Here is a 13,528-nt window from a genome sequence, read left to right on the forward strand (position 1 = left end):
TCTACATTTTACCTAGTAGCTTGCTCCAAAGTCACTTTTCTAGAGACTGGTCTATCATCAGAATATCTAATGTTCCACATTTGCTTTATTTAGGACTATTACCAATATCGAAACAGAAAAAATTATGAGAGAAAGCCTTAATATCTATCCACTGTTCATCTTCATTCACAGGCAATCCTCTTACCACAGAAAGCTATTAGGTTGGTTAAAGATTATTTCAGCTTCATAAATCTGTGCTGACAAGTCCCAAGTGTTTTTCACTCATTCTGCATTTGAGCTCATAGCTCCTTGTCCATGAGAACAGAGATTTTAGTCTTGACAGGTCATAAAGGCTCAGAAGGAAAGGGTAGATTTGTGACACATGAGCACAGAAATGGCTACTGAACTTTTAGGCGAGGTGGACAGGGCAAAAGAGGTAAGTGAGGCTGAGCAGACCCTGACCTCAGAGTTGAAATGGGCCAGGAAGTTCATTCAAGGGCAGGCAAGAGGAACAGCAAGAGAATCATGACAAAAATTAGGAAAAGACAATGTCATGGAGACCAAACTTCTAAACCATGAAAAATGGCAATTAAAATAGCCATTTTTTGGTCACCCCAAAAAAAAAAAAAAAAAAAAAATCTGCACATCAATTCAATTATGTTTGTATAAAATATTTTGACATAAAAATTTCTTAGTGTTCTTTTACTTCCACTTCAGCAATTAGCTGTGTATCTGGACAATTTTCTCCTTTTCACACAACAGTACAGCTCCCGATGGTCTCCAATGCCACAAAGGGTTTACCTGAACTGAGCTCATCACGTATTTATGCTATGTCTTTTACAGATACCAGCAAACTTTGCAATAACTTCATGTTGAACAAAATGGTACACTTTTAAATTGAGGTGACTGTTTACAGCCTAACCAGGGAGGCCACTGCTGTAATACTCTTTAAAAATTTTATTTATATTATTAAAATTCTGAACTTTAAAACACAGATGAGGAAACCTCTAAAAAGTGCTGAGGATGGGTAATGGTCAGCAGTGCACGGAAATGGTGATCTACTACAAGTAGTGGTATTATTAAACAAGCAAACATTAGACATATTAAAAGTCATCTTTAATAGCATTTAAAAATAGCTATTGCAAACTTTATTTGAAGAAAAATAAACAAATTACAATCTTCCGAAGTCTTTTGAAACAGTCTAGTTCCTTAACATTTGCTTTATTACTTAAAAAGAGAGAAGGTATTTGCATAGTTAGCATGTTAGTTCACCTCTGTTTGCTCAAAACAGCTCATAAAAGCATTCTTTTTCTATGATTTCTGATTTGATCAAAAGTGGAAATGTGAATGATGTTCCTAACTTAGATCAAATTGGGTATCTGACTATGTTTCAAAGGCAGTCAAGAATTTTAGTTCAAAGTGTTTAAGGCCTGATATGGAAAAAGAAGAGATGTGCCAGTCATAGGACATTATAATCTGCTTATATACTTCCACTGAGCCAGCATATTTTTATTTTCTTCTTTGTATTTACTATCCCATACAACCTAAGAAAACTAAAAACCACAACAAAAAACCCAGTTCATATTATAACATTATAAGATATAAGCAGTGCTGATGAAGTTTTTGGGTAGCTACTAGGAAATACAACAAATTATTTTAATTTAAAGAGAAATCTTAAAACTGGAGTACTGGTGACTCAAATGCAGCACATAAAGAATTAATACTCATACCTATCTGAAAACAAGCTATCTATAGGAAAAATAATCATTAGATTAATCTAATACAGCACACTATCAGCCTTTATTGCATTACCTAGAATAGCAACACAGCAATGGCATTTCCCTTTGGCACACAGAAATACATGAAAATTAATAACAATATGGAAGTGAAATATTTTGATATGGGGAAAAGAAAACAACTGCTGTTATATTTTATAGATAAATTAAGCATCTAATTTCAAAATCTTCAGATCATAGTTCACTGCATAAGAACTTATGGTAGAAGAAATGTTATAACAAAAAAATTTATTAGTCATTAGAATTAAAATTGAATCTTCTTTCTTAGCATTTCAGACAGAAAAAATATGTCATTAGGCACTAGCTTCTTTCTACTATATTCTTTCTTAAAAATAAACTACTACACTGCATTGTTGGTTTAGGCACTGATAGATCTTGCATTTATGCACATACACTGCACACTGCAGAACACTGCAGCTCATAACAGCTATGTGTATGCATCTGCTTTCTGCAGGATTCAGCTAAAATAAAATATTGTCAATATTCTTACCAACTTAAACAATACATTCAGAGAAATATTGCTAGGATAATATTTTGAAAACTGAATAAAACCAAGTTTTGCATTATAGGTTTTTGACTGTCAGCAGTGACTGCCAAGACAAACGAGAGGCCTGTAATATATGAAGGACATGAAAGTGTTGGAGAAAGTTCAGAGGAAGGACATGAAAATGATAAGAGGATTGGAGCACTTCCATTGTGAAGACAGGATGGGAAAATTTGGACTGTTCACCTGGAGAAGAGAAGGTTGCGTGGAGATCTCACAGCAACCTTCCAGTGTCTGGAAGGGGCCTGCAGGGAAGCCAGAGAGGGACTCTGTCGGGAGCTGTACTAACAGGACAAGGAGTAACTGAAAGAAGGGAAACTCAGCTTAGGTATTAGGGAATTTTATACTGTGAGGGTAGTGAGACACTGGAACGGGCTGCCCAGAGGGGTTGTGGATGCCCCAACCCTGGCAGTGTTCAAAGCCAGCTGGGTAAAGCCTTGAGAAATCTGGTCTAGTGGGAGGTGTCCTTGCCCATGGCAGAGGAGTTGGGACAAGAGGATCTTAAGGTCCAGTCCAGCCCCTTCACATTCTATGATTCTATGAACACTGGATCTGGCTCTCATGTTTCTCCTGCACCCATCTGGCCACCTCCCCCTTTTATCCTGTGCCATTGATGTGCACAAGCCACAAGCTCCTGCTCCTGAAGTGAACAGGTGCATGTGGTATGGAAGCTAACTGGGAATACCTGCACTGCTTGTGCTTGATACAGGTTGGGCCAGGGGAGGCCTAGATTGGATATTAGGAAAAATTTCTTCACTGTTAAGCATCAGAACAGGCTGACAATGGAAGAAGTGGTGCCACCATCCCTTGGGGTATTTAGAAAGAGCATAGATGTGGCACTTGGAGACACGGTTTAGTGGCGGACTTGGCAAAGCTGGCTTAATGGTTGGACCTAATGATTTTAAAGGCCTTTTCCAACATAAACAATTCTATGGTAGTGCCATGCTGGGAACTAAACTGGCCCAGCATGCAGATTCTGAAGTGCTGTAAACCTATTAAGCAGCACTCATTCCCTGTTCTGTACTACACCATTTAGTATAGAAGATCTCTAAATGATACCCACATTGAAACCTGTAGAGAAGCCCTCAGCTAAGATCATGGATGACAGTAGAGGCAGAATTTGAGGGGAACACCTTTAAAATACATTATAGTTTTGTTTTAGACTCAATCCAAAAATCAATAAATAGCTCTTACTGATTCAATAGCATATTGAGGGCCCTAGACAGACCATGTCCATTGACACCCTGTGGCTGAAAAGGGCAGATTTTAATGAACAGCAGAAATGTTCAAACAATACAACATGACGACTCCATCACAAAAGACCTTTTCATGACTGTTTTTACCACCACTCCTTAAAACTCCTTGTAGACCTTATGGCTGAAGAGTTCCAAAAGACTTTTTGTACAAGATTTCCTATTAACTTCAGTGGGAGCACAGCCCCCCTAACATCCAAAATGGGTATTATAGAGCAATGGTATATAATAATATATGTTGAGCATTTGTGTAAAGGTTCCCACACAATGATGAGGAAGACAAAGTCACAATGCCAAATAATATTCCATTCACTGCCAACACAGTACAAATTTTATCCTCTGCAATTCATTCAAAGCATCAGCCACTACTGCAAAGTGACTGAAGGTACTGATGCAGGAATGTTAAAGGCCACCTAGTGTAAACATTTGTTTAAAGTCATACAATGTACGCTGTTTCTTTAAAATAGCTTGAAACAGATGCAGATTTGGATGCCTGCAATAAAATGCCTTCTGTATAGAATAAAGTCAAATAAAAGAGGATGTTTATTCACTGACTCCAACAATTTCCCTGACATGGTACATTATAACTGATGATTCTTAATATAGTGTGCATGCAGCCAAAAGTCATTTAGAAACATGTGTTGTTTGTCTCAAAAACAAATGTAAGGGAATACTAGTAAAAGCTGCACTGTCCAAAACTCAACTAAGCAGTTTAAATCTGTTTTTCTTGGAGGATTTTCAGGAAGATTGGACTGCATGCAAAACAGAACTAATTTATTCCTACTATCTACTGCAAAAGAGCAATTTATCTTCAGTACATCATGTCTACAAAATAAGACCCTTTATCCTATCATTAATCAGATACCAATGTCCCTATTAGAAGCCCTGCATATAGTAAAACCTGGAAGTACATGAGCTCTGGGTTTTTGAAATTATATTAAACGGAGACAAATGACATGTCATGTCTGTTGTTCTCAAAGACAAGAGAAGACCTTTCATAGGTCACAAGAAATTCAAAACATGTCCCAGTTTAGATGAGAATTTTTTCCAGATCTTATACTTGGAACAGTTTGATTTAGGCTCCCATAAATGAATAAAGGATTTGAGATGCAGAGATGTGTTTAAGTCTGTATCTTCAATTCTCTTAGTTTTGGATCCATGTAACCAAATGAATGGCTTACAGAGGGTGGGATCCTGCATCCTACTGATTAAGCAATGTGTTTGGCTTCAATAAATAACATTACTTCATGTGGGCAGAGTAGCACACACACACTGCTCAGCCACTAATTAACTACTCAAAAGGTTAAATCCATAACACACCAAGGACAAGTGAAAAGCATGAATGACCATGAAGAACCAGGCTAAGCTCTGCCTAAGAAACAGGACAGAACCCCAGAGTTGTGAAAAACATGGTAAATTCCAAAAACTGGTGAATTAAAACAAGTAACCCCATCTAAACTAGTTCTGCAGTTAAAATCTATACATTGGTATTAGAAAGCAGCCCCAGTCTAGGAAGTTCAGACCTCTTCCCATACTAATATGCAAAATTTCCTTTGTGAACAACATTATAGATGAGCACAAATACAAAAATATATATTTTAAGCAGTAGCAAAAATTGAATTGCTCAAGGAAAATGACAGCCATATTATTGCATGTGCACAAAAACACACTCCGTCTAAAAAAGGTATGAAAGAAAGAGGATCAATAGAAATTATAACTTCCACATCTCTTAGTCAGCATGACAGCTATTAACTTCATTTCAGTAACTATAATAGCTTGGTTGCCTTATCAAAAAGAAATAAGCGTTAGATATTACAGGTAGCGTACAAGGACAGATTGGCTGCCAGACAAGGAAAGCATTCATACACTCAGGAGCAACAAGCTCCCACGATCACACATTTCCACTCTCACAGAGATCTGTAATTCTCCCCATGTGCAAAGGGCAGTTTTGGGTGTAAAAGTGCCTGCTACTTTTCACCATTCCTCTCCTCATTCTACTTGAGCAGAGCACTTGAGCATACATGGATGTGGTTGAAGTTAAGCAAGCGTGTGAATTGTCTGGCTGGACCGAATGCATATGCAGCCCATGCTTCCTAAAAGCTTCTCCCACCACCAGCAACAGGGGCACAGATGGCATCCAGGGCCACCAACTCACATGGCACTGAGAGCAGTAAACAACTGTTTAGGGTATGCAACCTGAACTTTTGACAAGGAGACGCTGAAAGCACAAGACATAAATGAGGCCCCAAAGTGACATTTCTAGGAGACATCAAAAAAACCAGAATAGGTTCAAAGCAAACTTCCTTCCTGGCCATAAATGCATGCCAGCTGACACCAGCATTCTCACATGGAAAGAGAATTGCATTTGTTTCTGAATAACCCTGGAAAAATGAACTCTGATAAACAGACTTTATCTTTGACACATTTACAGTAAAAAAACCTTTCAGAGTAAAATGCATGAGAACATCCTGAGGCGTTATTTTCAAGCATTATTAGCTTATGAATTGACCAAAAAAAAATCCACATACCTGCTCTATAATGATTACAAAAAAAAAAAAAACAAAAACAAAGACTGACAACTTTCTGGAGCATTCAGCAGTTTGTAAATGCAGTACTTTCTGGCTCTTGGATCTACTCTGAAGCCAGCTCCTTCTTTTTTCTTTTTTCATATTATTCCCCATGAGAGCACACAGAGAAATTCAGTATTAATGTTGAGTGTCACATCTTCAGAACAGAACAAAGTGAGCTCTGATAGCAAGCTCCTATCATTGCTTATCAACACCCTAATGGAGAAGCAGATAGTGTTTTGGAAAAGCACAGTAAACTAACACGCATCCCTAAAACACAAGCACAGCTGGAAGCTGGGATAAAAACAAAGTGGGATTATGGAGCTAAATTTACTTTTTATCACACTGCTTTCTTAGTAACTCTGTGCTTCTTCAGAAAATAAATTCAGTATGAAACTAACTTGGAAAGCTTTTCCAGCAGACACTTGTAGAAGTTTTCTGGCACAGCCAGAAATTTACCATATGGGCCAGCCCAGTTCTCCCTGAACACAGCAGGAGTTTGGTCATGGTAATCACTAAAGACGGGCTGGTATCTGAACATAAAATTTTCTTTGGATAATTTATGGAAACTTAGCTGTGAAACACAATCTGTTTCCTTTTACAGCACCCAACTGCACAGCAAGTTTACATGAAGGACAAAGAGTACACAGAACAAGGAGGCCAATGAAGAGTGCTGAAGCAAGGCTGCAGAACCATCTCTCTGGCAAAGGTTGCAATCACTTTCACAGAAGTCACAAGAGGTTATACTTTGCATTACTTCTGAGTTATAGCTTCTCACTGCTCTTCTCCCTGTTCAGAAAGGTTAGTTAACATTAGTTAATTAACTTCTGAAAATTGACCAAGAACCTAGCTTCAAAAATAAATATTTTTTAAAGGATGCACTAAACTCTGACACAGATATCATCATACACTGTAAAACACTTCCCAGGTATTTAAGCCCAGACATAACTCATTTTTCTTCACCCAGAACACCTCGATGTATTCAGGCCAATGCTTGGTGAAAGGCACACTTTCATAGACTCAATCTCAATGGTTAAACACAATCTGTTCACAAACCTTGGATAAATATTTTGAAAGGAATTTTGCCCCTACCTATATGACAAAGGAACTCAGATGCTTTACCTGGCAAGTTGCTGGCTATAGCATTTAGGAGTCAGGCCTCTCCTAACTGATGTTTTCTCTCACTATCATGTATGGGAGCTCCAGCTTCCCAAATCTGGGACTGCTTACCTCACCTAGGTCCTACTCTTGTATTTTACTCTCCCATTCCCTGAAGAGTTGCTACAGAGCCAGACTAGAAGTCTGAAAAATAATATTCATTTCAGAAACATCAATGCTTGGTAATTGCTCATGGAACAAGCTTTTGCTAAGTTTCTTCCTCATATTGGCTTTTTTTCTTTTTTTTCCCTTCCAACTAGAGACCTTGCAACTTCTTTTTTTTTTTAGTAGTAGCATTTTTTCAACTGAAATTATATTTTCATTACATACCTCAGGTATTTAAAATGTTATGAGCCAAAATGTTTACCAAACAGTGACACACAGCTAGTTATAAAATGTCAGGTAAGAGAACACTGCTGTATTGGCATCCAAGAGAGCTCTTACACATATGTCAATTGTACTGTCTGCCACAACAAAATCACACTTATCAATAAATGCCAGAGCATTTCCTAGCTCGCAATATGACATGAATCTGTCACAATATAAAATATATCCCTGCAGCTTGGGTCACCAACTACAACAGTGATGGAAAATAATAAATTAAGATAAAGTCACATTCCTGTATTAAACAGAAAGGAATTCTCCCAGGAGAACTCAGCATGGCACACACACATATATATATATATATATATATATATATATATATATATATATACACTTACGTTGATCAATAATATATCTGTGCTATATATTGATAGGAATGGTGTCCTGTAAAATATTATTTCCACAAACCATTATCTTGAAATTAAAGAAATTACAGCACTGATTACATCATATAAATTTTGGTCCTTAATATTATTTTGCTAACTGAGAATTTATGAACTAAATTTATTTAAATATAATAAAATATTTACTTGTGACTTTAAAATTAACATATTTATTAGCCTATCTAATAGAATTCTTATGAAAAATTAGATCCTGAGCTCTTTTTCCAGGAACAGGAAATTCATTTCAGCCATGGATTCTAAGTCTTGTATGTTTCTCTCAAATAAAAACTTCTTGTAATTTTTTAAGCCACTAGCCCTTAAAACATGCTCTAATTAATGGGCAGTGTACTTATAACCATTAATTTCCTATTTTACTTTAAAATTCTGTGAATGAGCAATAATTTCAGCCTATATAGAATAAATGCAATCTTCATCTAGCTGAAGTATCACCCATAATATTTGGCTGTCTTTTGTATTGTGCTAAAAAAGCATGAAAAAATTGCCTATACAACTTTTTTATGCCTTATCTCAAACGAAGCCCAAATCCTTAATAAAATGCCAGGTGGTTCATGTAATGAAAACCATCTTCTCCAGCAGCCTGTAATTTTTTCTTGCTTTTAATCTTGCCAAAGAGCTTTGTACATTTTTGCCTGTCTCTAAAATACATTCTACATAACACATACTACATAATACATATAATACACTCATACATAAAAACAACAAACAAAAAGCCCCAAAAAATCACAAACAAGCAAAAGAATCTTAAGTCCCCTCCCCCCCAAAAAACCCCTTTGAAACTCCTTTTTCAATATACACCTTTTTTAGGTAAAAACAGAAGTCAAAACATTGGCATTTTCTCCCATGAAGGACTCTTACTTTAAGTAAGAAACAGATGGCAAAGCTACTCGAGAGGTAATTATTAACTTGGTAAGTGAATCACAGTGAAGATCCTGCTCAATTTTGATAGTCTGGGGAATATACTGGGCCAGACAATTTGCAACAGTTGAGGAATCAACCCAGTAGGACAATAGATATGTGAAAACACTACTACTTGTTAGTAGTACTTGCAAATTGGGCATGTAAATCTCCAAAACGACTACAGTTCAATCCAGCTTTTCCTTCACTAAAATTTCCCCTATTGCTACAAGAAGAAACTTTCTTTTAAATTTCTGAATAATTAAGTACCATTTGAAATGATTGACACTTACTAGGTTCATAGTAATCCACTACAGTCACTGAAGCATCTTGGATATTTGCCACCTTGAAGTCTCTCACAGCTGGAATATCCACACAAACTCGTGTTTCATTTAGCTAGGAAAACAGAAGAGAAATATCCTGAGAACCCTGGGGACGGTGGCTTCATGGAGGAGCTAAGGACAGCTAGCTCAGTGGTGGTCCATTTCTAAAGGCTTAAGAGTCTGGATGCATATTAAGATGCTTATCTGATTTGCAGCCATTTGGTCAAATTACAGACTCCATTAAACGTTTGCCTTCTTATATGTTATTGTTAAGAGGCCTAATTTGGAAATTCCTTACAAATGCAATTGAGTTGCACCAATCAGTCTCACTAAAAAACAGAAGAACTATTAATTCCATGTAAATAACAGATGTTGATATCCCCAAAGAATACAACCCTAATATCTTTCCAAATTTAAGCTAACAATGTCAGAGTGAAGATTAAAATCACCACAAACACATTTCTTTGTTACTTCCAACTTACAGAATCAAAATATAGATTGACTTTTCCATTTTCCTTTTCCGTCTTCTTAACTCTATTGTCTAATGGAACAAAATCTGGTGACACAGAGAAACCACTGAGTAAGCCAACCTCCATGAGGACCATACCACTACTGGGAGCCGTGCCAGAACCAAAGTACCTTTTCAAAACACAGAGACAAAGAAACTTTTAGTAGAAATACAGTAGCCCACTCTCCAAAGAAAACATTTGATCTTTAAGTCCCAACTAATGAAATAATAATGCTTAAGAATACTTAGGAAATAAGTGGAACAAAATCCTGACAAGAAAATGTCTAATGATAATGACCTAATAATTAATTTCTCAATTATTTTTCTAGCTAATTTTAGCCACATATGCAAAAGCTGGTTTAGCACTGAGAAAACTGCAATGCATAAATCATGTGAGACTACACTGACACCATGAGGAACTTTCCATCAGCATCTATTAGTACAGGTTTATATTACAAATATGCAGAAACTATTGCAATTAAACATGTTTCAAAAGACGCAATTAAGAAACTGATGCAAGAATTCTTGTACTGAAATATATGTATTTCCACTTATGGATGCATTGTTTTGCTTTTACTCATTTTGGAGGCCAAAATACACCAAAGAAGTCTCCCAGACCTTTTCATATTTTCTTCACAGAGACTGATGGCGCCATTAACAATGTCATCATCAAATTATTTCACAAATTTTCAGTCTTAGGATGCATAGCTATGTTGTCAATCTGCATTTGGAAGAAGATTTAATAAGTTGAGTCTCTTATTTTTTATTATTATATCTTCTTTTTTATTATTATATCTTCTTCCAATGTGAAAAACAGATGCTGGAGTAAAAGTCTGCTGCACGGAGCAAGCCTTACACTGTGGTGCATAACAGATGTATCAAAATATATTTATGGTGCTCTGTGCTACAAGTGTCACCTAAATGACCTGCAAAAGATTCTACTGCTTTAAATAAAGGAGAGAGCAGAAGAGTTTTCCTGGCCTTAGCATGGAAGGTAAATGATTATTGTCCCACTAAAACAGAAGTGTCTCCAATACTAATTTCGAAAGCCTGGCAGTATTGAAAGTAATTAAACTATTTCTTTGTAAAGCTGGGTAGTTAAAAAAAAATAAAAGGGAAGAGTTGCTTTCAAAGCACTGCTGTTAAGCCTGGCTGATTCAAGGCAGATACAACTTTGAAAGAAATACAGCACAACCACTGACTTCAGTTGGCTCACAAGATTAGAATCAAGTGAAACCATCTGTTCGATGATGTGCTGTGCCAAAGTAGCTGCTATTGAAAACAAATAATTGAATTGGAACTGGATGTAATTATTTCTGCATAATTACCAATAAGAGGAGAGTAATAATTACCAATAAGAGGAGAGTAAAATACCCAAGCTGTCTAGTTAGCCTGGGGTGCTGCTAAAACACCAATCAGGGAACCAACCTATCTTGGTACTGTCAAGGAATTAATTAGATATATCCCTAGAATTTATGAGTATCTGACTCTCAAAAAAGGAAGAGCAGCAGCCTTGGAGGTGGGTTGTGGCACCATCACTTGTACTCCATGGTCTCTTAAAAAAAAAAAGGGAAAAAAATCATAATGCAAGAATGACCAGTAAGAGAAATACAGACTTGAAACTTGTACTCGAAGAAAACTGATAATATTTTCAGTTGAACTTTATGTTTCAGTTCATCAGCAATATGAGATCAGGGTGAGACCCTCTCACAGATTATACAAAGAAGAGAAAACAAAACCAAGCTAATGCAGGCAGAAAGCAGAAATGAGAAAGTAAATTGAACTATCAGTGACCAGTTTCCCATGTCTGGAAAAGGTATGTGGGCAGTAAGATGTAGAAAAACAGTAGAAAAGCACAGAAATCCTGGGTATTTGCCTCTCAGAGTGCATTAGCTCCTCCAACCAAGAACCACTTCAATTTGAATGAGACATCATCTGCTCTAGTGTCATAAATAATACCAGTTAAGAAGACCACAGCCAACCCCTATCAAGCTGGCTGAGAGAAGGTGGATATTCTCCAGATTAAAGAAAAGATTGTGACATTGAAGCCTTCAGTACCTATGTATATCCACAGCTAGATGCACACCCACAGCCAGACAATACATACCCACTCAATGAGGCTTCAACAGCCTTTCTGAATTGGCTTCTCTACTAGAAAGCTACATCATGTTATAAAGATCATGAGCAGGCCAACTTTAAACTAATTAAGGAATAATTTAGGAATATAGATAAGGCATATATTATATACATTTTATAGGGAAAAGAAGAGGAAGATGACTAGTCTATTAAGCTCAGCAGAGATGAAGCCATAGCCTAAGCAATTTAAACAGACTTACTCAAAGTACCACTTCCCACAATAAGAGCTGATGGAACTGATGTTAGAACTAAAGGTTCCAAGTAATCTCTTGAGGCTGCTTTTCAATGTCACTAGATTTCCTCCTCTTCTTTGAACACTTTGTATTAATTAAAGCATCACCAGCCTAGAGGCTTTCCAGAGAGATGGAGCACTTCTCTGTATTTTAAGAGAAAGGTCTTAGCTAGAGAGTCAGATTGCCCAAAAAAGACGCCCCAAACCCAGCATGTAAACCCTTTACATGTCAGGAGTTTTTGCAGACTTTAGAATGCTGTTGACACTTCATAGAAGAGTTTAAAAGAGAACAAGCCCCTTCTGTTTCAAGAGCATGTATTCTAGTGTCTCTGCCCACCATCTGTGTCACTGAACTGGATACTAGAAACATATAAAAACAGAGCTCTGGCTTTATGCCTGCTGGCTAGTTCCCAAATTAAATCAATCCTCTGTACTGAAATCCTATTCTCTATAGCTGATCATTTGTATCATGGTGTCACCTAGAGGTTCCATCTCCAGTCACATTTCCCTGTGGTAGGCAGAGCATAAGAATAGTTCTAGGCATATGGTGTACAAAGTTTAAATAAATAGCAAAAAGAGGGTGTGGATGAAAGGTATGTAAGAGTGATCATGGTGGATCAGGTGGTACTTTGCAAATCTTGCATTTACAAGGAATGTAACAAAGTGTTACCTATCTAATATGTATAATGTCACAAGAAGAAAACTGTGTTCCTAGAGGAAATATTCACAAACAGATGAAATCCTTAAATACAACAAATGCAATCAACATTGCAACAACATTACTGTGGATAATAAAAGACAGAAGACAAAAACCATAAACCCATATATATATACATATATATATATGGAGAGAGAGAGAGAGAGTGAGAGAGTGAGAGGGAGATAGATAAAATATCCTATAGGGTTTCGTATGAAATATGCAGTGGTCTTTAACTACAATAGAAAATGCATACTGAAGAAACTGCCAGAAAACAAGCACCTTCAAATATACCTTTTAAATATGTGTATGAACACCTCCACAGCAAACAAAAAAAGGAGGCTCAAAGCAGTCAAAGAAATAATGTGACACACTGGCTAATCTGGGAATATGCAGTTCAAAATCACCTATTCTCACATGATGCAAATTCTATCCAGGTAACACCAGGTGGCTGTCCTGTGGTCCCTGAGATGATACTTGAGTAGTCTCAGCTCAGTTTTTAGTAGCTGATTACTGAATAAGAAACATCATCCCAGATGCACATGTTCTCCCATATCCTCCTGCCCTCTCCCCCTTATTCAGCAAAAAGAAAATAATTAGCCTGGGTGGAAAACTTTCCACCTCTTTCAAATCTAGAATACTGTATTCTATTA

The 13,528-nt window shown here is 36.8% G+C and overlaps 1 protein-coding gene across 1 annotated transcript in view; it reads right to left on the reverse strand.

The window, feature by feature from the left end:
• Window positions 1-1,073: 1,073 nt before the first annotated feature.
• Window positions 1,074-13,528, reverse strand: part of CD109 (CD109 molecule) — a 70,786-nt gene continuing 58,331 nt past the window's right edge. The window contains exons 31-33 of the mRNA XM_021553758.3: window positions 9,785-9,941; window positions 9,273-9,375; window positions 1,074-6,928 (exon numbers count right to left, since the gene is read on the reverse strand). Of these exons, the coding sequence (XP_021409433.3) occupies window positions 6,738-6,928; window positions 9,273-9,375; window positions 9,785-9,941 (451 nt within the window). The 3' untranslated portion in view covers window positions 1,074-6,737. The remainder of the gene's footprint in view (window positions 6,929-9,272; window positions 9,376-9,784; window positions 9,942-13,528) is intronic.

Source organism: Lonchura striata, chromosome 3, assembly GCF_046129695.1.
Source record: "Lonchura striata isolate bLonStr1 chromosome 3, bLonStr1.mat, whole genome shotgun sequence".
Lineage (NCBI taxonomy): Eukaryota > Metazoa > Chordata > Aves > Passeriformes > Estrildidae > Lonchura > Lonchura striata.